General features: G+C 41.8%; 1 protein-coding gene across 1 annotated transcript; it reads left to right on the top strand.

Moving 5' to 3' along the window:
* Window positions 1-25,670, top strand: WRNIP1 (WRN helicase interacting protein 1; the record flags this gene model as incomplete). Its single annotated transcript, XM_080339390.1, has 7 exons — window positions 1-534; window positions 10,043-10,234; window positions 11,223-11,467; window positions 18,037-18,266; window positions 23,436-23,591; window positions 24,397-24,476; window positions 25,395-25,670. The coding sequence occupies 7 exons, from the start codon at window positions 1-3 to the stop codon at window positions 25,668-25,670; spliced, it is 1,713 nt and encodes a 570-aa protein (XP_080195516.1).
* Window positions 25,671-25,952: the final 282 nt, after the last annotated feature.

Below are 25,952 nucleotides of genomic sequence, written 5' to 3'. Positions count from 1 at the left end.
ATGGAGGAGCCGCTGGTGCAGTGCCCCGTGTGCCTGCGGGAGCTGCCGGGCGCGGACATCAACTCGCACCTGGACCGGTGCTTGCAGGCCGCGGAGGGCCAGCCCGAACCGGGCTCGTCGCCCCCCTGCAAGCGGCCGCGTCTCGCCGCCGCCCCGCCGGGGAGCCAGGCGCAGGGGGAGCCGGAGGAGGCCCGCCCGGCCGCCGCAACCCCTGTCTTCTCCCTCTTCCACAAGGGCCGCGGCGGCGGGCAGAGCCCGGGAGCCCCCGGCAGGAGGAGCGGGGCGGGGCGGGAGGAGGCCGCCGTGAAGCCGGAGGATGGAGTCTCAGCAGCGGGCAGCGGGGCGGCGCCGCGCCGGGCCAGCCTGGAGGAGAAGCTGGGCGGGAAGCCCCTGGCCGAGCGGCTGCGGCCGGACACGCTGGGGGATTACGTGGGTCAGGAGCGGGTGCTGGGAGCGCAGACCCTGCTGCGGTCGCTGCTGGAGTCACACGAAATCCCTTCCCTCATCCTCTGGGGGCCGCCGGGCTGCGGGAAGGTGAGTGGCGCCGCCGGGCCCCGCCGCCGCTGCTCCCGCCTTGCCCCGGGCCCGCCGGGGCGGCGATTCGCGACCGGGCACAAGTTCGCACCGTCCACCTCGGGCTGGATGGCCGAGCCCTCTCTGTTCCATGCAGCTTTCGAGGCTGATGAACAGGTTTCAAGGTTTATTTTTCAGAGCACACTCTTTTTTCCTGCCTTCTTCACTCCTTCTCTAATGGCTTTATGTTGGCCGATGCCTGCAAGTGTTTTCTTGGATTACGAAAAACACAACTTTCCTCCTGAATAAAATAGAAGTGGCTCATCACCACCAACTCTGCTTGCTGCAGCTTGCACTTGTTACTCACACACTTGTTGATTTCACGTAATTTAGATTGGGTAAACTCCAAAGCCTTTAATTAAAACACAGAAGCTGAGAAGCTTAAAAACAGCAACAAAACAGAATCAGTAAAAATGTCTAGGAAACAAGGTGAAATACTGGCAGATTACTAGTGTAGGGTTTGCTTTAGCTCATAAATTCTGGCCCTTGAGAATGCAGCTCAGGTGTGGAAGGGAGCTGACACTGTGGTCAGGCGCTCATCCACCCATATGCAAACCCTCTGAAACTAATGTCTTTGAAGGATCTGGCTGCTCTGCAATCTTGTTCTGCCTCTTTGAAGATACTGGGAGCTGACCATGGTGAATCCCAAAAGACACTGCAATTGCAGCACAGCAGTGAAAGGATCCACATCTGTAGTGAGGGGAGGACCAAATGAATGCCTCAGGTGTGACCAAGAGCAAGCACTGAAAGATCTTACCTTCATTTTGTCCTTTTTCTCTCTGTTCCAGATTTGTGGAGGAGTGAAGCTAAGCAGGCGGAATATATAGGTATCAGTCTACTGTGAGCACATCACTAAGTTTTCCATATTAGATAGTTGTCTTGATTACATGTGAGAGTATGTATGGGAAATCTGGGATAGGGAAAATAATGACCAATTAATTAATGCTAGCAGAAAAGTTAAGGACAGAGCAGCAGCTTGTTCCTCTCAGCATACTTCTTTGAAGATAAAGAGAAACTTTCTATGTATGATATTTGAATAATTATGCTAGTTAATCACAGTTAATAAGGAGCAGGTATAAGAATAATTCATAGGTGAATGCTATTAGTAATGATGCAACAGGTTGCTTAGGCTAGATAACATATACCTGAAAAGAAACAGCTGGTGAACTTAAATAATTGCCACTTTCTTTAAAACAGCAAGGTAATTCAGGAAGAGATCTGAGGAGAGGAGGTAAATAAGGGTTGTTTCTAAAAACTCATTAAAGGAAAGGTGGATTGGCAGAAGTAAGGTGGCCAGAGACAGAAGTGAAATTGAACTCTTTAATAAACAGGAATCTAGCTTATTGAATAACATGTTCAGGCACCTGCTTCTGTATTTATTCCTACTCTTTTGCCTTTTGTTTCTTGTGATCTATGTCAACAGTGTCTGTTTGTTCTTTCTTGAAGCTCTTTTTCCTTAGAAAAAAATTGCTGTCAGAAATACAGTGGTAAGAAAGCAAAGGCCACATACACTCTGCACAGAATTCAGATTGAATGCACAATACACTGAATTCAGTGACCTTTGGGATGTGGTCTAACGAACCACTTTTTTGGCTGTGGAAATGTTTTTCTGTGAGCTTGTGACAGCTTACGCTTGTGTTTCAGGTCTTCTTTGGGAACTTCCTGTGATACTAAGACTGTCTTTGAATAATGGGTCATCTCTTTCATGCTTTCACTCTTTCATGACCTGTCTTCCTAACTCATATCCCTTATGCAGCGTTGTATTTAGTAAGGCTGCTCATCAGTCATCCAGCTTCCTTCCCCTCAAGACTGTGCCTTTTGCCCCGTCAAGGGACGGTTCCATCTGTTACATTTTCTCTCTTCAAGTACTTAAGCTGTTGGGTAGCTTATCTCCTTTCTGCGTTACTCTTTCTGAACAAACAGTTTTGAGGCTACATGCTGTCAGCTAGCTCTTGATGGACCATGCATTCCTGGCTGAACCAGATATTCCTACTGCAAAAAGTTGACCTTTTCCCTTCACCTATGCTTATCAATATTTCTAGGGTGGTGCTAGAGTATGGTTTCATCTCAGGCCTTCTTGTATGGTATTGTCTGTCTCAGGTAAATGACTGAAAGTTCCGTCTTTTACTTGGAAATTTTTTAATTCAATTCCTGTCCTTACATATTTAGTGTGTAAGGCAAAATAGTTCCCCTAAGGATCGAAACAGAAGTCTGTGGTTGCCTGCCTGTCTCATTCATTTACTCTTTGGGCTGTACATGTGTAATAAGTCTTAAGTAAACATTTCATTAAGAAGTAACCTGAAACAGGTGGAGATCGGACAGATGAAGCCTATTTCTCTTTTTTTGTGAAGAATCACATAACATAGTGTTTGCAACTTGAAAGGTCTTGTGAAGGAGAAGTAAGTATTCTCGCTGTCTCCAGACCGATTGGACTAATGATAAAAAACTTATTCTGTTAAGTATGGTCTTTTTCGGTGAGAAAAATATTAAGAAACAATTGTGTGTTATGTAGCTTCAAATGTAACAAGTCCATGTGCTAAGCTCTGCCCATAAGCAACTAGCCTTACATTAGAGAGTAGGTGCTAAAATAGCAGTATAATTAGATATGTTGGTCTAAATTCAGAAGTGCTGTGTAAGATGGTAGTAGACTCCTTAAACATCTTCACACTCCTGCTGCCCTTGGAATCTGGTTGTTGCAGCTCATCTATACTTTCTTCCATTTCTACAGCCACATACAACACTAACCAGTACTTCTTTTGAAAAGGTTAGAGCTGGACTAAGTAAAAAACCAACCAAACAAAAAAAACCTGGAGATGGAATTAATCCTTGGAGCCAGATTTCAAATTAATTTACATATTATTTATCAATCTGGACTTTTATGAAAAGTAGTAGCTCAACAGACTTTCTCTAAGCAAGAAGAGAATAATCTTGGCCATTCAACTGCTATAAATGCAGTGTTTTATATTGTACATCAAGAGTACTTCTGGAGAATTTTTATCATGAAAGTGGTAAAGCTAGGTACCTGAGTAAAAATACATGTGCTTTGTACTGCTCTGCCCAAGTTGATTTCAGCCTCAGCTGCACTTGAATATTCAAAGAAGCACAATCAAAACTGAAAAACAAAATCAGCATACATCTGTTGTGAGTATTTTCTTTTGAGTTTCCATCTGTATTGCACCTGTATTGCGTGATCTTTGTACTTTTGTCATCCTAGTTTCTTAGGAAGCCATGATGCTCTGGGTGAAAAGGATTTGACTCTGTTTTTGGTTTTACTTTTACAAGAACATGTTTTTAAGAAGCTGACCAGACACAGGCTAGAAGGAGAAACACTGCCTCGAAGAGATGCCATGATTATTAACTTAGAAACAGTTAGCTGGTTCATCCTGACTATGCAAATTTTTAAAAGCGTGTATGAATCCTCGTGTAATCCGAGTAAGTTGTGCTGTGATTTCTGACACCTTAATGCAGGGATTTAGATTTTTGCTCGTCTGCCATGAGGCACCAGTTTTAGTAGAGAGTTAGTGGAGGGTCACAGCGTAACTTGAGCACTGAATAATTTTGCTGCCACAGATATAGTTTAAGCCTTATAAACCTGAACATTCTGTATTTAAATACGGTAAACATTCCCTCTTAGGTTTGCTGTTTAACAAGAACAAAGTAGGCAGCATCTGGAACCTGCTCCCTACGGAAGATAAGACAAAGAACATTGATATGTGATTTTCTGGGGTCCATATCTGCAATCTAGTGCTAAGATAAAAGATACTGTGTTGATATGAGTACAAAACATTAGAAAACCCCAGAAAGTGGTCTTTGAAGTTTCTATCAAATCTCAACTGAGTTTATGTTTTATTTCTAGGACTCCTTGTATTTCTTTCCTATGTTTTTATTCAAGACTTTGCTCTATGACACATTGAAACACCAACAGCAAGCCCAACTTAGATATTTTGCTCCCTGCATATTTATGATCTCTTCCCTCCAGCTTTTTCTATTTTGCTAATTCAAGTGATTAACCAAATGGCTATTTGATTACTTGAGTGTATTTCATCTTCTCTTATTCATACTGCTTGGGACACTAGAATGGGCTCCCCAGTGAGGTAGTAATGACCTCAAGCCTGACAGTGTACAAGAAGCAATTGGACAACTCCCTGTGACACATGGTGTGAATTTTGGGGTTGTCCTATGCAGGGACAGGAGTTGGACACAATAATCCATGTGGGTCCCTTCCAACTCAGGACATTCTATGGTTCTGTGATTCTAAGTCTTTGAATGCAGTGTGCTTGGTTTTGCTTATGCCAGCCTAAATCAGGAATAACTTAAGGTAGCTCTCTAGGAAGAAGAAAACTGGAAGAGAAAATACAATTGTATTTGTAATGCAGATGTAATATGAGGAGACAAATCTAAATGCAGCAAACGGAGGCACAGCTCCATTTCAGTAAAGATTATGCAATGACCTTGCCTCTGTTTATGTTTGGTCGGACTTGGATTCTGGAAGTGCTGTAAACCACATGCTGTGGCTGTTGTTCCATGACGTCTTACTCCTCCAGTAGTCTCACAGGGGGCTATTTGGGGTGTGAGGAACCAAACAAGATGGGTAAGAATAGCATCTGCCCTTATATAAATGCCAGCTGCTGCCACTTCTGATTGCATTTATCTCTACAGACAGTGTCCCTGGGCCATGTTCATCTGCTGTCCTGCCAGTTTCCTTTAGACACAGCCTGTTTCATCTCCTGTGATGCAGTGTGGTAGCTTGGGGTCAGCTCACCAGTGTAGGACATACCCCAGCTTTTTAAGCTGTGTCCCAGGGAACTGCACCCCTGGCTGACATCCAAGCATGCTGGCACTACTGGTGTCTCATTCAGGACAGCAAAACAGTGTGGCCTTTCGTGACTGCTTGTCAACCACAGTATGGCCCTGCTGCAATCAAAGGGAGAGCTGAGGGTGAGGAGAGGCTGTTGGTGGCAACACCATGTAAGCAAAGATATGGAAATCCTGGCCATAATGAAGGAAGAAGAAAAAATACATGGAAAGTCATAGTCAGAGGTCAGCAGAAAAAAAGCAGGATGCCAATTCAGAACTCTGATAACATTGTTTAGACACTACAAGTCTATCGGTGTAATTAGTCTGTTGGACTCTTGTTTTGCACTAAGCTGTCAGTCTTTTGTCATCCCTGCCACAAACATAATTTACACTGTGGTTTGCTCTGGAACAAGCCAGCAAAGTCACTTGGTGGGGAAGCCTAGATGCCAACTAGATTATCCCTGCTCAGGAATAATCCAGGCTGTGCTGTAGTCTATACCCTAGTGTAGATGTGTGCCAGATCTGCTTGGGTCACCTAAATGTGGCCTAGCAGATCATACAACCTTTCAGACTTGTTGGAAGGGCCCATCCAGGTGCAAGAAAAGCTCTTGCACCAGTGTGCTTCTGTAAGGTGTAGTATGAATGTCACCTCCTCATGAAAAGGCTGTGAGAAGTGAAAATGACTCGGAGGCTGGAACAGAATGGCTGTGAGCTGTTCTGTACCCCTTGCGGGAGCTCTCTGACATGACTGCTGAACACAGTGTAGATGTAAACTGAGAGATTGACATCTACAACAGCTGTTTTGATGAATTTATGTGATTTAAGAATCAGTAAGGAAAGTCACTGTGAACAGGCAACCATAAACATCCCTAAATGAGGTCTACCTGTTCTTCCACAAGACTGAGGTACGAATGACCTTAGTTTTCACAGTCAGCTTCTTGACTGGAGCCTTTGTGACTATGATCTGACCATATATGCTAATCTCTTCCCATTTTTTTCAGTTCTACTTTCTGAAGAGAGCTAGGCAGTACCACTCTTTATTCCTGGAAGTGACTTTGGTGAGCTAGTGCAGTGGATGTAGTTTAATGGCCTGGTAAGGAGATGCAAAAATGAAAAGACCACATTGCTTCTGAGTGGGTAATGTTAGGCACTAGGACAGGCTTAATTTGTACTTGCTTTTTACGGTTTTCTTCCAGCCTTGGGTGTGATGTTGCACTGACTGGTGGCAGTGCAGAGAACAGGGCAACAGGTTACACTCAAAGAGGGTTGCCCAGTCAATGAGACTTGTGGACATACAGATAATTCTTGTCTCCTGGTACAAACATCCAACTAACCAAAAGAGCAAATCTGATTGACTTATCTGCTCTGTCAGGGAGAGGTGTGTGGGGCCAAGCACACTTTGTGGGCTGCTTTTATTTCATCCATAACTCATATCAAAACCTTGAAGAACTGGTAGCATAGTTGCTGGAAGTCAGCTTGCTAGGCTACTTGTTTTGGTTGGTTGGTGAGTTTTTTTTAACATCTCAGTTAGCTGCAGCCTTTGGGAAAAGATATTCTCATTTGGGCTGACATGAAGAAATGTGCAGGACAGTGGAGGAGCGTTTCAGTCATTTAGTATTTGTTTTGTGTGCAATGGATCTGCAAATCAGTGACCACAGGCTCAAGTTGGAAGTGTTATTCATCGGTGAGTAAGGGTTCATTAGTTCCTTGGTGGATATGTTTCAAAATGGCTCTTTACAATGGCACTTCTTTAGCCTGTCTAAACAGGTAAGTCAGTATGGTCTTACAATTTTCAGCATAAAACTTGAGATGGTAGGTGTGAGTTTGGACAGTTTGGTGGGATAATAGAGAATTGAGATTGATTTCTGAAAGGGGCAAGGATATTGCACTGCAAGCTTTGGAAGGTGTAGTTTTTAGTGAAGTTAACAAAACGTTAATTTGCAGGATCACTCCTATCCTCATTGCTATAAATACTACTTAATTTACAGGAAACAATATTTCTGCTCCTCCTTATATGGAAAAAACACAATGTAAAGGAGGAACACATGTCTAATAAAAGAAGCAGAATATCTACTTGTTTAGATTTCCTCTTCCTGCTTGTTATGCTGGTTCTGATACAGATGTATTCATTCATATTAAATTGCAACATTAGTGTCACTATTTTAAAATACTTTTTTTCTAATGTAACAATCACATCTACTTCAAAATTCATTTCAGATGATGAAGGATATTCAGTGTGTATTCTTCTGCCTCATTCCATATCAGATTTCTCATTTTCTTCTTGTCTTTCAAATACATTGCACCTGAATTTAGTCAGAGAATCTAGAGGTTTAGCGTACCAGTTGCAGTTCTTCTGTGCTAGTGCCTTCATACTCAGCCTACCCTGCTTACATTAAGTCTCCACTGGGTTATATGTTCCTTAGGTTGTAACCTGATAGTAACAAAGAGGGAGAGAAGAGTGTAGCATGTTACTGACTTTTGCTTGGCATGGTAGGAGAAAAGGCAGCAGAAAAAAATTGAGCTCTTGGGAAATAATAAGCTTTCAGACAAATGAGGAAAGTTTGACCTGCGCGTGATGGGCAGTTTGACTCGCCGTATGATTGATTGTGCAGAACAGAGGGAAGAGGCCATGAACATGCCTGTCCATGTTAAGCATTGCTTTTGAAAGGCCATATATGTTATTACAACCTTTCTTGACCGAGAAGTTGGCAGGGAGGGAGAGATGCGTGCTGGCTGAAAGCTGTGCAGCAGTTCTCAAGTAGGTTCTTGGTCCAATAGTAACTTTCAAACAAATATATTTGTAAATTTTTTCCTGAATTAGGGGTAGAAATATGGATGACTGTGCATGCGTTTGAAAACCATTCCTTGCTGTTTGTTTGTTTAAACAACAAAACTATCTGTGACCTGGTGAACACGGGCCAGGATGAAGTATGAGCTACCAGTTCAAATAGAGGTACAAGAATAGCTACTTGATTCTCTCCTCCTCACCTTCTTCGTCCTCCTCCCACTTTCAGAGAAGGAAGAGTTACATTTTTGCTTTTTCATCCTCAAATTTGATATATTAGAGGTTTCCATGCTTTCAGTGATTCTTCAAGGCATGGATGCATCCTCTGAAAGGACATTCTGAAGGAAGGGCCTTTTGTAAGGAAACACCAACTTTGGTTTTACTTTGTTAGCTTAGTTTCAAAGATAGTTTCACTTTTGTTCTCTGGTTTCCTAGATCTTCCTGATATCTGTAGGCTTTGCTGCAAGCACTTTCCAGCGTGTCTTTCCAGTCTTGTCTTCTCCAGCAATACAGGGAGGGGACCGGCAGGGGCAGGTGCTTTGAGCTTTGGGGGTGAGAGAGGATCTGACACGGGATGCGAGTCTTGTATCAGGACGTGAAATGACACCTCTTCTAAGGACAATCAGGAAGCCCTTACTAAACATAAAACAAGAATAAATAGTGATACATCCTCCCCTTTCCCATCTTGGGCTGGTTGCCATTTCAGGGATGAGGAGATCCATTAAGGAGGCAGAGCAGTGCTGTTAGGGCAGTGAATGAGGTCCTGCCAACCTCACTGGTAGCTGCGTGGTAGATGGTTGCTTCTGGAGTCTCCCTGCAAGAGGATCAGGTTGGCAGCACCTGCTGCTTTAACCTCAGTACTTGGAACATCTTCTGAAGCGGTTTTGTCGGCACCTGTCTCGCTCCTCATCTGCTGGCGCTTTCCTGTCTTCAGTCTCCTTGAGCTCATTCTTTAATAAGCAATCACCTGTTTTTCTGTAGCAGTGCTTTCAAACAGATACACGCTCTGCTTGGGACGTGCAGATAAGGCTGCCTTTACTAAGTGTTGCCAAGGAAGATCTGAAAATCATGCCTGTGGTGTGTTCGGGTGTAGTGAATATCTCTGGGAGGTAGTACCAGAACTTGCTTCTGTGCTTTGCTAGGCTAAGTGAAATTCCCTATGAACAAATTCTGCCTTAAAGGAGTTGTCTATAAGGAAAAACAAAACAAAACAAAAAACATAGCTGCCCAGTAAAACGACAGTTTGTCCAGTTAGCCGTCTTTTACTTCCCTGGGCCAGCATTCGATTACTGTTGACTGTTCAGATTTAAAGAGTTACATTTTCTTAAGTATACATTTATTTTTTCAGTACTAACATTCTCTTGCTTTTGTAGAGAACTACTTTCTGATCAGTTTCATTTTTATGTGCAGTGGAAATAGCAAAGGCTTTAATTAACAACATTGTAGGTTTTTATTTCTTAAATGTGGTTGCAGGTGTCTCAGGGTAGTCTAGCTCTTTATCCATTAACACGTGCTCCAAAATAACTGCACAGCGAATTGCAGCCAGCACGTCTTCTGTGACACAAATATATTTGGTGAAGAGTTTTTCTTCTGTGGTAGAGGATACAGCTGTCATTGCTGCCTTTTCAGTATTGCGACTGAAGAGGTTTGGTTCGTGAAAGTGCAGGCATTCGAAATGCAGTGGTGGAATTGACAGCTACCTCTAGCAGGAAGTTTTCAAGTCTTCTGTGTGCTAGAATAGCATGAACTAAAATACCTTGCTCTATAAACTGTCAACACTGTCCCTATGTCCAGAACATATAGCATTGTTCTTTGCATATTTCCTTTTAATAAGTATATTCTGTGTCCAAAACAATTTTTACAAATTTTTTCCTATTGCTGTTTCAGACTACACTGGCACATATCATAGCCAACAGCAGCAAAAAGAATGGCACGAGGTTTGTGACACTGTCAGCCACAAGTGCCAAGACAAATGATGTTCGAGATGTCATCAGCCAAGCCCAGAATGAAAAAAGACTCTTCAAGAGAAAAACCATCCTCTTTATTGACGAGATCCATCGTTTCAATAAATCTCAGCAGGTATTACACTACACCACGTTTTGGAAAAAGCCTTTGTCATCACTTTTGTCAAATTTCCTGCTTTGCCTTAAAAGGATAGCTTACTTTGGGCTTTTGATTTTAATGTTAATGCTTTTAGTAGATTAAATGGGAAAAACGTAAAAATTAAATTCCTTAACTAACTTCTAATCAATGTTTAATTATTGTGATTCACAGTTACAAATAAAAACTGTGCTATACTTGTAGTTAACTTATGTGCTGGCCTTCATATGACATTTTTCTGAAATTTAATTTCTGCAAAGTCACATTAGTAATGTTTGCCGTACAGATCTTCATTTCCACCCCCTCCACAGGGGTAGCATTCTGCATTACCTTTAAAAAGGTGTGATTTGTGTATGTTCCTAGAGTGTTTCTTTGGTTTCATGTTTTCCCCTCTTCTCTGCAAGAAAAGAGACCATAGTACCACTAAAAAAAAAAAGCAAACCAGACCATAGTCATACCATGGAAAGCCTGAATTCTGTACTACAGATTGCACTTCCTATATAAGACCATACTCCAATCTTTCTATAGATTTCTGAGCCATCCCAGAGAACTGTGTAGAGAACTGTAGCCCTAAAGACTGGTTCAAAGAGATTTTAGGAGTAGCCTCACTATTTGTTATGTTTCACAAGGGAATTTCATTATATCCTATGTTCGCCAAGCAATGAACCAAAGTCACATAAATAAAATAAAAATATGCAGACTTTTGACACTGTTTCTCGTGAACTGGTAGGGCCATTCTCATTGCAAACGTAAGTTATTAAGGTGAACAGCCCATAACGTGCTGTGTGTGTGCAATTAAATCATTTAGATAGTTAAGCAGATGAGCTGCCCTGTCAGTGAGGTTATTTGTCATATCAACAGGGAACCCAAAGACTCACAAGACATGAAAAATGTAGCCTACTCACATGGAATGTTTCAGGCTGTCATTAATCGAGATCAGCTTTTTCTGCTTCCCTCCCATCCTCAGGACACTTTCCTTCCTCACGTCGAGTGCGGGACGGTGACTCTGATAGGAGCGACCACAGAAAACCCTTCCTTCCAAGTCAACGCTGCTCTTCTGAGCCGGTGCCGGGTGATCGTCTTGGAGAAGCTCTCGGTTGAAGCGATGGAGGCGATTCTGATGCGGGCCGTCAGGTCCCTAGGGGTCCAGGTTTTGGGCCAGGGTGACCAGCACAGCAGCTCTGCGACTGGCAGCAGCAGCGGGAGCTCAGAGTGAGTACTTTATGGGCTGCAGGGTGTTAACGCACACAGCCTGAGGAATTGACTGCCTGCCAGGGAGAGAATGAAGCAGTTGGGGGTGGGAAGAGAAACCCTAGCCACTTCTGATAGTAAAGAAAAGAAGTGGCAGCATATGGCAGGGGCAGGGGGTGACAAGAGAGAAAGAATTCAAAGCACTGGCTCTCTCCATCCAAAACATAATCTCGCTGTCTGGATTAGGAAAGAGTTTTATACTTGGATCTGTAGCTCCTGACTCACCCTCCCAGGATATTTAAATCCATCCTGCTGCTGAGGATTTGCTGTGGAAGCCTTCAACTGGGGCTCTGTCATGTCCTAATGTGTGTTACTTCTTGCTACTGGTTGTAAAAGCATCACATTACTGTTAAGTGGTGTATGGGGCATCCCCTCTTAAATTAATTTGGAAGTGCCTGACTGAAGTTTGTTGTTTGGTTTTTTTTTAATAAGATCAGGGAGGATCTTTAGTTGCAGGATAAATGCTACGGTATATTTTATCATATGCTGTGGGGAGAGGGATCTGTTGCCATGAGGTGTTAATAGATTGTTTTAAGAGTCTTTCTTTTGCTCTGTTCCTTGTTGTCCAAGCCAGATAAAGTCATGTGAAACATTTGGGAGAGTTTTGGAAAAACTCCAGATTTGTCCATAAGGGATGTTATTTGCCTTCTGAAATGGCTAGCTGGCATATAAGGCTTGGTACTGTGCTACTTTCACGCAAGTTATTATACTTCCTTCCTGTTGATGCTTGTCTACACTTCTAGTAATCTACAGTGTATTGACATAGCGGTAATTGGGCAGGTACTCCATATAAAATACATGAGAGGGAATCCTCTTTGTCCTTCAGCTTTATCACAGAATGTAAGCACTAGGAGTTGCTAACCTGAACACTAAGGTCAGGGCAGGGGAGGAAAGCTATTCCCTTTTTATTTTTAGGGTACTGTGCCTCATGCTTTACTCATTTGTAGTAATGTGAATTTGTAGTAATGTGAATTTTAGAAGAGCGGGCAGTACTGCATGTCAGCCTTAATGTAATGGCACAGCTGTGGTTGTGGCTACACCCTGACTGGGGTTCAGAGACTTTCATTTCTGTGCAGGATTAAAGTACAAGGCATAGTTTCAGCTGCAGTTGTTTGGGTTTGGGTTTCACGAGACTCTCCATATCTGTAACCTTCCGTTAGCTGTGGATGATTTAAACAGCCCGGTGTGGTGCTTCATCAAACTGAAGGAAGTCTGGCAGGCAGACTGTCAGATAAGCACAGTTTCAGAAATCTGTCCATGGAGAGAGAGGACCCCACTCCAATGGCTAACATGAGAACCAAGAAGTTAAACATAAAAATGCAGTTCAGAATTTAGAAGCATTGTTTGCAGTTGTGTGTTAAGTCTTTCTTGTCTTTTCTGCCACTATCTGGTTCTGGTCTGTAGATGATACATACTGTTGCTGATGCGCTTGTCTATTTATAAGCCATCCTGTCCTTTACTGTGGTTCTGGTTTTGGTCTCCTTGTTAATTCCTTCTTCTTCCTTCTCTGTCCATACCATTTCTGCTTGTTCATTTTCTCTCTACCTACCACCCTGCAGGAACAGCTGTAGTTCATCTTTTACCTCTTCACCTCCCTGCCTCTATGAAGCAGGGCTGTCGTTAGATGCAGGCAGATAACAGCGTTCATGTTGTCCTGAGGAATAAATCAAAGTCACCAATTACAGTTTAATAGGTCATTCACTGTGCTTATCTTTGTTCCAGAGTTGGAAAAGGAGCTGTAAGGCACCATGTCACCAAATGTGGGGCATGCCCACTTTGCAAATGCTGCAGAGATCTAGAGATACGTACGTCAAATGTTGGATTTCATTCCCCACATGAGCCTCCCTTCCCAAACATGGAAGTGTAGTGTGAAGTCCTGCATGTGCAATTTGCCCTCAGTTTATCAGATTGTCTTGGTATCACATCACTTGTCTGACACCGTGGCTGACCTAAATGAGATTTTGAAGAAGAGGATGATTCTTTGTGGTCTCTCCTATTACCTTGAGGAATACGGTGAGGGTAAATCTTCCTCAGTCTCTACAGGCATCTTTTGTGCCCAATGAGAATGTAGCCATCACTGAGTGATTCAATTGGTTTCGTTGTCTCTACACTCTGTGCATATGCAGCAGTTATCAAAAGGAAAGTGTGATCTACTCAAATCTATTTCCTTTAATTTTCTTGGTGGCTTTTCTTATCTTGCTTCCACCATTTCTGCATGTTTCTGATGAGGTTAGGTCATCTGGCTTCCCTTTCATCCCACTGTGGCCTTTTCTTGCTGTAAAGCTGAAATTGAACTAGCAGGAGGTGTTACGTACTTTAGTATCTTTCTTTGTTATGTCATCATGCTCATAAAGCGTCTTTGACAGTTTTCGTATTAGTTACTGGATTTATTTAAGATAAGATGTGCTTTGTGTTATATTTCCATCAACTTTCCTGCCATCAAATTGTGCCTCTTAAAGCCTGCAGTAGATTAAGCTGAAAGATGGAGGAATATGAGAGGAAGAAAAATACTTGTGAAGAAGAAAAATAAGGAGATGTCAGTGTTAAAGACACTTTATATTGCTGAAAATTTGCTTGTGCTTTCTGCAATTCACAGTGTCTCAGTAATAGCACAAACTATTCCAGGTGTACACTGATATACTACACTTGCACTATGTCAGTGATGGAGGAAATAAAATTCTTCATTTCTTGGCTTTTTATTTTTATCATTCAAGTTCTGCCCTCAGAGTGGTATCTTTAATTGAAGTTGGACAGTAAACTGAATGGTGGATTAATGTGTTTGAAGTTAGACAGCACAAGAGGCTCACAGCTGAGGGAAATGAAAGGATCCCCAGCTTCCTGTTGGCAAGCCCAGACCTCAGGCAGTTCAGTTTGTTAGTGGCTGTATTATAAGTCCTGACAGGTTTCCAGTTTACTGGTTTGTAAATTACAGTGTTGAAGATGGGCTTCTTTTGGGTGTTGTGTTTGATACCTTTTTGAAAATTATTCCCTTTTGGAACATCCATCCAATTTCTTTGCAGGAAAGAGAGTTGCGGGGATGAGAGGCAACATTCAAAGACAATGCTGTAAAGCAGTAAGCAATGCATGTCATAGTGCAGTATTTCAGATGAAGAATTGTGTTTTCCTGAAAAAGTGTTGCAATCTGTCAAGGAGTGGATGTAGTGAGAATAACTGACACTGAGAAAGTTAAGAAAATACTAATTTATATGTGAAAGAAGCAATGGGTTCTTCAAATCGCGTTCTGCTCAGATATTTAAAAATCTTTCATCACAAAGGTTCTCATTGCTTGGTCTTCCTTATATTTACTCTCTGATATTGCTTACACCCTCTTGTCATTGGATCAAACGGCTGCGGTGTTGTACAGGTTTTTTGGGTAGTTCATCATAGGTTTCATGTTGGTTCTTGGCACAAACTGTCTTGAGGGTATGGAGATAAGAAGGAATTGGAAGAAGGATTTATTATCCTGTAGTGGTAGTTTTCCATTCCTTAAGCTAGTATATCAGCTTATGCTCAGTGAGTAATGGATCCTAGGGTGTCCCTTCTTGTTTATGTTTTTGTCTCCAAGTATCATCAGTTACAAGGTACCAACATTGAGCACTGGCATCCAGTGGGTGCTCAGTGTTAATTTTGGAGAGTGAAAAAAAATACGAGATTGCCCATCTGCAAAGGGATCGGGAGCTTTGGAAGAGGCCAGAAGGCATGGGAGTTATTCTGCCTTGCAGTTGTAGGATGTGCCAGAAGTCAGGTAAAGTGGGAGAGCGTAGGGCGCTTAAGCTTCTGAAGAAAGAATGGGCTTAAAAATGTAAAATACAGTATGTCTTTTGGAAACCAAGGTATTGAAATAATTGTCATCCTGATTTCGAAATTGAGCTCCTGTCTAGTGAAGTTAAATCATCAAAAAAATTGAATTTAATATTTTAATTCCTCAGGAAAAAGAACTCAGTTCAGCAATTCTGATTATAAAATGTTTTATTTTGAAATACTGAGTGTGAATGGAACTGAGATTATGGAACAGGGAAGCATTATGTTATTTTCAATCAGTGAATTTCATCAATATGCTGTGCAAATAGCTCGTCTGTGGAAATTTTCTCAATTTATTCTCATTCTTTATCATGTCCTGTATGTAGTGCTATTATTGTAGACATGGACTGGATCAGCCTAATACATAAGACATAATTAGGAGCGGAATTTCTGCTATCAGTATGTTGTAACTTGGATTTCACCATGAAAGTGAACAAGGCCTTTCCTTATAACAATGTTTTCCATACTTCTCGTGCATATTTGTTTCAATTCCTGCAATACTAATTGCTTGTATTGAGTCAACAGGCCACGTAGAGTCCTGTAGAGAAACTGGAGAGGTGGAAATACAACTTTACTTTTTTGCCCAGCTTCCAATTAGCAAATAAATGGCAAAAGTGCTCTGAGGCCTCAGCTTTGTTTGGGACAGACTGTTTGTAGCTTCTTGCAAGCGTAATACCTGCCTTTCAGTGCTCTCAGCACTCCTCTTCCACTTGCAGTCGCTGAGTGCAGTTGTGGATATCGGTATGAGGAGGCCTCAAGCACACGGTGTTCTTCTCTGCAAACAGAAGGCAAAAAGCTTACTCCTTGCAGATGAAACCTTCTCTTCAGTCTGCCCTGCTGGTGCATGTGAAGTGTTCGCTCAGCGTGCAGCAGATTTGGTTTTGTTGCCTGTAGGTGGAGGTATTAGAAGCAGGCTGTCTGTTTGTAGTGCTTGCTGGGTTTTTAAAAATTGGGTTTGCTTTCTTTTCTGGTTTCTTTCGTGGCACATAGAAAAATCTAGTGACCATCTGTATTGCTGAGGGGTCAATTTTGCTCCGTGATTTTCAAGGAATTTGATACATGAGATACTTGACCAGTCGCTGCACTGTTATATTCTTCTGCTTCCCTGTTCAAACACGAAAGTGTTTGAAGCACCTTTGAGATAGTGCAGTTATTTTGGAGTGCCACTGTGTATGCATGTAACATTTTTTTCCAGCTTTATCAAATACGTGAAAAATAAAGAGACAGAAATAAAATATGACAACATGCATATGTGTATATAGATAGATTTATTTTTCCCACGGGATGTGATTCCTGCTGCCTACTCTCTGTAGTGTTGAATTATGGCCCTAGAAGATATTTGTCGGCCTTCACTTACAGTGACGTGGATTAAGATTGAAGCTCAATGAGCTTTTCCCTCTCACATGTGGGCATGAGAGGGCTCAAACACTCACTGTTGAAGTTTTTCCAGCACCTACCATCTTGTGCTTGTCACAGAAAAGAATAACATGGGCTTGCAAGGAGGAAGAGGAGGCAATTAATGAAGATTAGTGGATACATATGTCCAGGAGCTCTGGCGTTGCCTTTTTGTACACCACTGGTAATAACAGTAATAAATCTTTCCGGAGAATAAAGTGCAGGGCTGTTGTGAATCCTTAATTATTTGGCAGACAAGAGCTTCATAAGAATTGCCTCTCACACCAAGCTCTGTGCGTTAATTGCCGCTGATACGTGTCTCTCTTAATTTTCAGTGCAGCTACTAGAAACAGCTAAGTTAGGGCCATTACCCAGTGCCGTGCTTTAACTCCAGTAGCTGCTGTTCCCAAATTAAATCAGTGGTACCCTCTGCCTGGTGAAAACCTTGGCCATTACCTTGTCTACGTCACTAAAGTTTGAGGGCCAAATGCTCAGCAGTATGCATTTCCCATGTAGAGAAGAGAGCTGGTTTCCATGTGCCCCAACAGTGGCGACTGCACCCCGGCAGGTGAAAACCTGGAGAAAGAGCTTGGGAACTTTGTTGTTTTCCCAGATTTTTCATAGATCCACTGTGAGATCTCAGGAGAATCTTTACCTGTTGCTGCATTTCTCAGCTCTTTCTGTCTTTTTCAATTAAATGGAATGTTCAGTGGAGTTTGGCCTTTTTCATGTGTTTGTATAGTCCTGGCACGCTTTGAGTAGTAGATGGCAAGAACAGTGACAATGTAAACAATCCTTCCAACTCTTGCTTTTTAAAGAACCATATGATAGCAGCTCTTGCTGTTGGTAGTTGGTTCAAGACGTTATGCAAATTACTTTATATCTCACTGTATTCCCTCATGTGCGTTTGAATAGCTTCCTACCTTTTAATTGTCCCTCCAGCAAGGAATTTGAAGTGCTAGCTATGAAATGCTGATGGAGTAAACTTTGTGAAGTTCAACTGACTGTGCCAGAATTGTACTCTGGCAAAATCATAACCCTGGTTTCCGTTTAATGAAATGAGTAAAAATAGGGACGTTAAATAGAGGAGAACTCCTGCCATACCTTTTTGATGTGCAATTGTATTTAACATGCATACGGACAGAAGGAAGAGGGGTCGGCTCCCACGGCATTCTCCCAGGCTCTGCAATGCTTAATCGTGACAGAAGGGGTTAAGAACAAAACTTAAACGCAGCTGCCTCTCAACAAACCTTGTGAAGAAGTGCCACCTCCAGCACAATGTGCAAGGAGAGGAGCGTGATGGGGGCTGACAGCGTGTGGTTGTTCTGTTGCAGATTCCCAGTGTACATAGAGGAGAAAGCTCTCAACGCCCTGGCCTACCTCTGTGATGGTGATGCAAGGACTGGACTGAATGGACTCCAGTTAGCAGTTCAGGCCAGACTAGCAGTGGGGAAAACCACTCCTTTGCATGGGACCACAGGTGGTTCTGCAGATGGCATTCTGATAACAGAAGAGCATATAAAGGAAGGGCTACAGCGATCACACATCTTGTACGACCGAGCAGGTGAGTACCTGAGACAGTTTCTGACATGCAGCATTCTCAAGAGCTGATAGCCTTTATAAGTTCTGTTTCTTCTCCCCCTTTTGTACCAGCTGCTCCAGTAAAACAGTGTTTGTGCTGAAATTTGGCCTCAAAACTACTTTTCCTTTACAGTATTGCAGGCTCACCTAGAAATTCCTCCTAAACAGGCGTTCCTCTTGCCACTTAGGAAGTGTAGGTTAGCTGAAAGACATATTTGCTGCCTTTCAAACAGTTCTATGCTGAAATTATTTGTTCTTTAAGGTTATTAGAATATTGTCTTTTAAGAGGGTTGCAATGGAAAGAGGGAGAAGTAATTTAATGAGGAGGTTTGTTCTTGAAGGGCTTTAAAGCTCCCATTGCACTTCTACTCCTTTGAAAGACTTGGAAGTGCTCACATTCACAACAATGTGTTATGTGAAAACCTAAGCAATTTACTTTGGTTTTAGAGTTGCTCTTTGAGGTAGTGAATTTTATAGCTTACCTAGGGCAGGTCCCATAAATCTAATTACATTTAAGGCTTTCTAATGTGATAAACGCTCTTGCTAAATCTGTGACTTAGCAATGTTAGGCATCACAATATTGACCACTATACCATTTTATGTGAGAGGGTTAAAAATCAAATAGTGAGTATTAAAGGTGGGGTGAATCCCCTTGAATGTGTACAGTTGTTCTTCAGCAATACTTCCATCATAGAATCACAGAATCATTTCAGTTGGAAGAGACCCTCAAGATCATCTATTCCAACCATAACCCAACTCTAGCACTAAACCATGTCCCTAAGAAACTCGTCTAAACGTCTTTTAAACATCTCCAGGGATGATGACTCCACCACTTCCCTGGGCAGCCTGTTCCAGTGCCTGACAGCCCATGCAGTTTAGTATCAAGTGATTATGCCAAGCAGTATTTGGAGAACTGATTGATTTTTGTTTTGTCACTGTATCCGGTATACTCAATTAACTGTCACTACTCAAAACTTGTGATGAGAGGTTTCTCGAGGTAGTTTGTAACGTACATGCCTGCTTGCAGCATTCTTGCTGCAAAGAGGAAATGATGGCTCATTGTCAGGAAAAAGTCAGCTGGGCAGATATTGATATGGTGGCAGCTGAACAGTGGAGGGTAGGTGCGGGGAGAAGAAAAATTTTATGGGGTCAGTGGCAGGAAGAAGTCATGATTAGGAGAGAGCAGAAAACCTGACCAGTTTACCGGTGGGAGTCTCTCGCATTGTGTGATTCCCTTGTGCATTTGCTGTTGCCCTGTGGGTGCTGCCATGCAGAACGCTTGCCGTGGTCATTGCTCTGGGCCCTCCTACGCATGTGTGCTCCCTTGGAGGTGGCTGCAGTGCCTCTTTCTGAGGCTTGCCGAATAGCACACGTCAGCCCCTTCTCCGTGGCAGAAATCCTTTGAGCTCTGTGTAGAGGTTTGGGTTTTTTAGTTAAGAGATTTTCAGAGGGGAAAATGCTGTTTTTCTTGACTGTATCAATGCCAAAGAACCTGCCACAGATATTGTCACAATAGCAGGTTACCTGAGTATGTGCCTTTACAAAATTTCTCTCTTCTGCAGAGTAGTCTGCGTCTTGGTTGATCATTTTTATCTGTAGTAGAGAATACCTAGTTGTCTTTTTATGTACAAAGGGCTTCTGGATAGAGGCTGCTGTATAAATAGAGACACTTTTGTAGCATGTTTTAGTAAAAACTTTTTGAATCCCATTTCTTGAGTGGAATCTGCAATCTTCTAATAAAGTGCTTCAGCCTTGTAAAATGAGGGGGCATACATGGTGCTGTCTAATCATGACAGCAGCCAGCTATGATTGAGTAGTGCTCAGAGTTATGTAAATATGTAATCTTGATTTTACATAATTATTTTTGCTCACCTTCAGCAAAATTTGGCAAATATATGTAGTTGGGCATTCTTTTTTGTACTTTCACCAAGTAGTCTAGGAAGGAAATTATTCTTAATCGAGTCATTAGGCTGTTTTTCTGATCTGTGTGCAGGCATGTAAAGGCAAGATCTTTGGGCAGATAGTCTGTGCATTTTAGCTGGAAGGACAAAGAAACAGCTCTAGTCAAGTTTCGCAGCCAGCAGCTGCCCTTGCAGTGCGAGCGGAAACAAACTATTTAGTCAGATTTTAGCTTTCAGTTGCATTTTTTAAATTTTTGATTTTTTGAGAAAGTGATGCAGCAACCAAATTAATTAAAATTAACTGCAAATGGACAAAGACTAGATATTTAAGATAGAGTTGTATTGTCTCTTCTTCCTCTTATGTATTGTGTCTCACTGCTGACACTGATTTACTGGCAAATACCAAAGATGTAGATCAGAATAATTGCAGGATTTTAACTCATTATCTTTGTGGTAACGTAGCTTCACTCATGGTAAAGACTGGGAATGCATTAAGATGGAGATAATTTATTCTGTAATCTGTAGCAGGGTTGTTCCTTCCTTTTCTGTGGAGAAGGTGTCTCGTGCCATAATGTTTTTTGCCAGCTTAACTGTTTTCTTCTGGGCCAGAATGAGAAGTCTTTTCACCCATGCTGTCTTCTAGTCTTTCATCTAAGGCTTTCTTCTCTCTTTTATTGGTGAGCAGTTGATGTTTACCTCTGGCTAAGACTGACAGGAATGTGAGATGGGGACTGTTATTTTACTTTTGCCTTCTGCCTTTACAAATAGGGATCGCTGAAGAAGTCTAGAAATTAGTTATGGTCAGCGAATGAGGCCTTGTCAATGTCTTCTACCAATAAGACTTTAGATAAATTAACATCTTAAATAAACTAACTAGAAAACTCTTCATGAGCACATAAACCAATTTAGGGGCACAAAACTGGGAATCAAGAAGATTTATGCATCTCTATAGATTAGACACTCTAGAAAATCCTGTCATCCACAAAGCCTCCTCTGCAGTATCCTTTTTCTCTTAGGAAAGGTGGAAGGCCTTTGTGGAAGCTGCATAGAGCAAATGTATTTTAATTCCAAAAACTCTTTATGGAATGTTGATTTCCAGAGGCATCCAGGATGCAGAGCAGCGGCAATAGATAAGTTTGCGTGTGTCTATCTCTCAGCTGAATTTAAAAGTCCAAAATCTATGTATTGGCTAACCAACCTGAGAGACAGAGCAAACAAATAAAGGTCTAGATAAAGTTCTGTCTATTTTTTTAAAAACTGCTTCTGGTATCTTACATAGAAAACATGTAAACTGTATCTTTAAACGAGAAACATAAACCCTAATTGTCCAACGCATGTAATTGTATTTTGTCTTTAATTGAAACTGCACAATATTTCTGAAGAAGTCCAAGTCTCATTTATAAGTATTGTCATTGTGTTGATGGCTCAGTCACTGACATTAACTTTGTGAGGAAGGAGATAAAGGGAAAAAACTGTCCCCTTTCTCAGTGACATATTCTGAAAATACCCCACAGCCTATGCGCTGTTTTCCTTCTGCCTCTCTATCTGGTACCCCCAAGTATGACACTTCACAGTAGCCCGAACAGCGTATAAAAGCACTCTAGCAAAAAAAATCTGGGCAAATGCAACATCTGGGGATATTTTCAGGGTTTCTTCCTTGCTTTTAAGAGACCAAGAGACGCCTCTGCCAGGAGGATGATGCGAGTTCAGCTGCTTGGGTTTATTGCTGCTAACTCAAGTGTTATGACGGAGCACAGACACGCTGTTTGTGTTGGCACGAGGGATGACTGCGTGCCACAGGGCTAGCGGTGTGGAGTCCTATCAAAAATAGCTGCCGGCCTGTGCACGCTGGCAGCGCACGCCTTGCATTCCCCACAGAACCACGCTGCGGCATGAGCAGCCACGCAGGAAGATGGACCTAGGTTCTCAGCTGGGAGGTGGGGGTCTTCTGGCTTTGGAAAGGGCAATTGCAGTGGCTTAGGGGCTTTGCATGCGGCCTTTTATTTTGCGGTGTCTACAAGCAAGGGTGATGTGTTCTGATATGGCCCTGGGGCTGTAAATCCTTTTAGGAGTAGGAAGAAGAGAAATATTAACAGATGGCTGTGAATGCAGCCAGTTGCCTTTATAATACACAGTTAGCTGTGAGCCAAAGAATGCCAGACACTTTAAAACATAAGAAGACAGATTATGTGGAGAGTTTAACAACAATACCACAGCAAAATACTCTTAGAAGTTTGATTAAAAGTAATGCATAAGAATCAAAACAAGCTGCATGGAGAAAACTTGCAAGCAGGAATGGTCTCATTTGTTGTTTGTAGTGCTGACCCTCTATTTTTAACTGTAGCCCTACAAGAGTTGTGAAATGCTTTGTTTCTCCTTGGAGTCCGTATCTAATCTTATATTTAGTGTTAAAAAATCTGTGTAAATAATTCAGTCTTCCCACCCCTTACTTAGCTGTCTGGCATTTCAGGTAGTTGACTTTTTTGTTTCATTTTGTTCATGTTTTTTTTTGTTTGAGCTGCTTAGTTTTCAGGAACCCTCCAGTAGTGCAGGTGTCTACAACTGAACCCAACATTCCATAGGGGTTTGCCAGAGTTGTGTGCTGTGATCCTGTTTCCTCCAGATTGTGTTATGTGCCATCATTGTGTATCCACAGTAGTGTTTCCTTTTTTCCCCCATATAATACAGCAAGCACATCTGATTTACTGCATGCTTTATTTTCAAGTTTTCATGGATGTGAAATTTGTTTTTTCAAAAATATAATTATTGTATGGAACTGGATTTCTGTCATTCTTCTGTTGCCTTCTCAGAGCTGTGTGCATGTCCAAAAGCAACAGTGAGTGGTTTATATGTGCTCTTTGTCAACTATGAGATATTCACATAGAGTTTTCTTCCTAAATGCTTAAAATATCAGATGTGAGGTTTGGTTGTTTTTTTTTTCTTTTGAAGGAAAGATCATTAGGTTACCAAAATCAAATTGTTTGCCTTGTAATGTATAAAAAAACAACCTCCTTTTCATCTGCTGTTGCTCTGTTATACTTATGTAGTTAGTGTAACAATCCACGTGGCAAAGCAGGAATGTGCTGAAACCATCAATGAACACAATAAACACATATAAATACAAAGAACTGAAAGAAGCAGGTTATGTTTACCTACTGTGATGTAGTAAAATATATTCTGCTCCCTTAAATGTGTTTAACTTAATTTCTTCCTAACAGCTTTGTGTATCTCTTCTCCCCCATTCTAAATAGGAGAAGAACATTACAACTGCATCTCTGCCCTGCATAAGTCTATGAGAGGCTCAGATGAAAACGCTTCCCTTTACTGGCTTGCTCGAATGCTTGAAGGTGGTGAGGATCCGCTCTACGTGGCAAGGAGGCTGGTGAGGTTTGCAAGTGAAGATATAGGTAAGTATTTGTGGTATTTCGTGTTGGAATATTATGTTGAATGAAGATCTGCAGGCTTCTGGTTTCCAAAGACTGGCGTTTGTGAAAAAAAAAACAACCCCAAAACTGCTGTATGCAAAATGGGTACAAAATAGTGAAATGCTCCACAATCAAAAAAACCTTTGTATTTGCAGACAGGGACCTACATGTGATATCATTGTGATGTTTACCTGTTGCAGGAGAAACAAAGATTTTTGAGTCCAAGTTTTGGCAGTGTATTAATATGGATTCTTTAAACAATGGTGATTGTAGGTCAACAGTAAACTTGTGTCACAGCAAATGCATATTTTAGGGGTGTCTGTATTTTTTTAATGATTGCGGAAGGTTAATGTCTACCCTGACTTGCAAACCTCAGATTTGGTAGCTGGTTCCCTAGTTATAAGGTCTCTTGATTGACTTCTTGAAAGTAACAGATGCAGCAAAATTTTAGCACCTATGTGGTGGGTGAAGAGTTAGGAGATCTGGGGAAGCTGTGTCTGTGTAGTAGTATTTCCCCATTTCTTTCTCACTTCCAAAACATAAGTGAACCATACACGGGCAGCTACTGCTCAGGCTGCCACCGTGTGGCAACAGATTCAGTCGGTTAAATCATAGCCATGATTTAGACTTTTCTTTTTTGGGGGGAACAGAAGAAGAAAGAAGGTGGATGGAGGGAGTACATCTTCTGGATGCAAAACATTATCCTAGAAGTTACAACATCTGAGAAAGCAATTTTGAAATGTGCTTGGATAACCTGATCTGAACCTTCTCTGATCCCTTTTTGTAGGACTGGCAGATCCTCTGGCTTTAACACAAGCAGTTGCTGCTTATCAAGGTTGTCACTTCATTGGAATGCCGGAATGTGAGGTAAAGGTTTCATCAATTTACTGATCTGAAAGTACTGCAGGCTGTAAAACCTAGTTGTAATGATAAAAATAAACACAGATTGCAAGGACAAGGCAAACTTAGTGACTTGTTCATTCAGCATGCCCCTTCTTTGACAAGTAAGAGAACATCGTAGATCTTAAAATAGATGTTGTACTTTGAAATAAAATTCATTCTGTATTTATAGTTAAAATGTGGTATGCGAATTAACATAATTTTGCTCTCTCCATTTCTTTTCCTCTGTTGTAAATCATAGAATCATCACAGAATCATAGAACACCAGGTTGGAAGGGACCTTAAGGATCATCTGGTCTAAACTTTCTTGGCAAAAGCACGATCTAGACAAAATGGCCCAGCACCCTGTGCAGCTGAATCTTAAAGGTGTCCAATGTTGGGGAATCCACCACTTCCCTGGGGAGATTATTCCAATGGCTGATTGTTCTCATTGTGAAAAAATTCACTCTTGTGTCTAATCGAAATCGCCCCAGGAGTAACTTGTACCCATTAACCCTCGTCTTTTCCCTGTGACTCCTTGTAAAAAGGAAGTCTCCATCTTCTTTGCAGCCACCTTTTAAATACTGGAGCATGGTGATAAGGTTTCCCCCAAGCCTGAACAAACCCCCTTTTCTCAGCCTTTCCTTTGATCATCTTTGTGGCCTTTTCTGGACCCTCTTATATAAAATTACACACTCTGATATTCTCAAGTAGCTATTTTTTTCTAGTAGTGAGAATCATGAAGAGCTGCATTGTTGTTAAGTACTAATGTTCATACTATAGTAGCAGGCAGAGGTCAATTAAAAACATAACCCCTGTCATGCTACATGAACAACCTGAATAACAGACCTTTTCCCACAGAACTTAAAAGCAGTCATTTAACACTTTCCCTTTTCTTCTTTCCAGGTCATTCTAGCACAATGCGTAGTGTACTTCGCCAGAGCACCGAAGTCTATAGAGGTCTACAGGGCCTATAACAATGTCAAAGAATGTCTGAGGATGCACACGGGACCTCTGCCACCTGTTCCACTGCACCTGAGAAATGCCCCAACAAGGCTTATGAAGAACTTGGGCTACGGTAAAGGCTATAAATATAACCCCATGTACAAGGAGCCTGTAGAACAGGACTATCTACCACAAGAGTTGAAAGGAACAGACTTCTTCAAGGAACAGAAAACATGACTGCCTTGCTTGGAATGGATTTTTATTTTATGACGTGTACATTTGTATTGGGATGGAAGTTCCCCTTACAGTTTCAGCCATCTGTTACTATGTCGGAAAGTATTAAACCACTGAGCCTTTCAGATACTTTCTTAACCTTCTGATTTTACTACTGTTATTCTGAGGGTGTTTTGTAAAGAATTTCTGTTGAGCGGTCTAGAAATGCAGAAGTAAGCTTTATCAGTGTAGTGCTGTCACCCTCTGATTCAAATTGGAGAAGAAAATGAGACACCTGCATTTCTG

This window comes from Nesoenas mayeri (assembly GCF_963082525.1).
Source record: "Nesoenas mayeri genome assembly, chromosome: 2".
Lineage (NCBI taxonomy): Eukaryota > Metazoa > Chordata > Aves > Columbiformes > Columbidae > Nesoenas > Nesoenas mayeri.
This window is presented reverse-complemented; position numbering and strand designations above follow the sequence as displayed.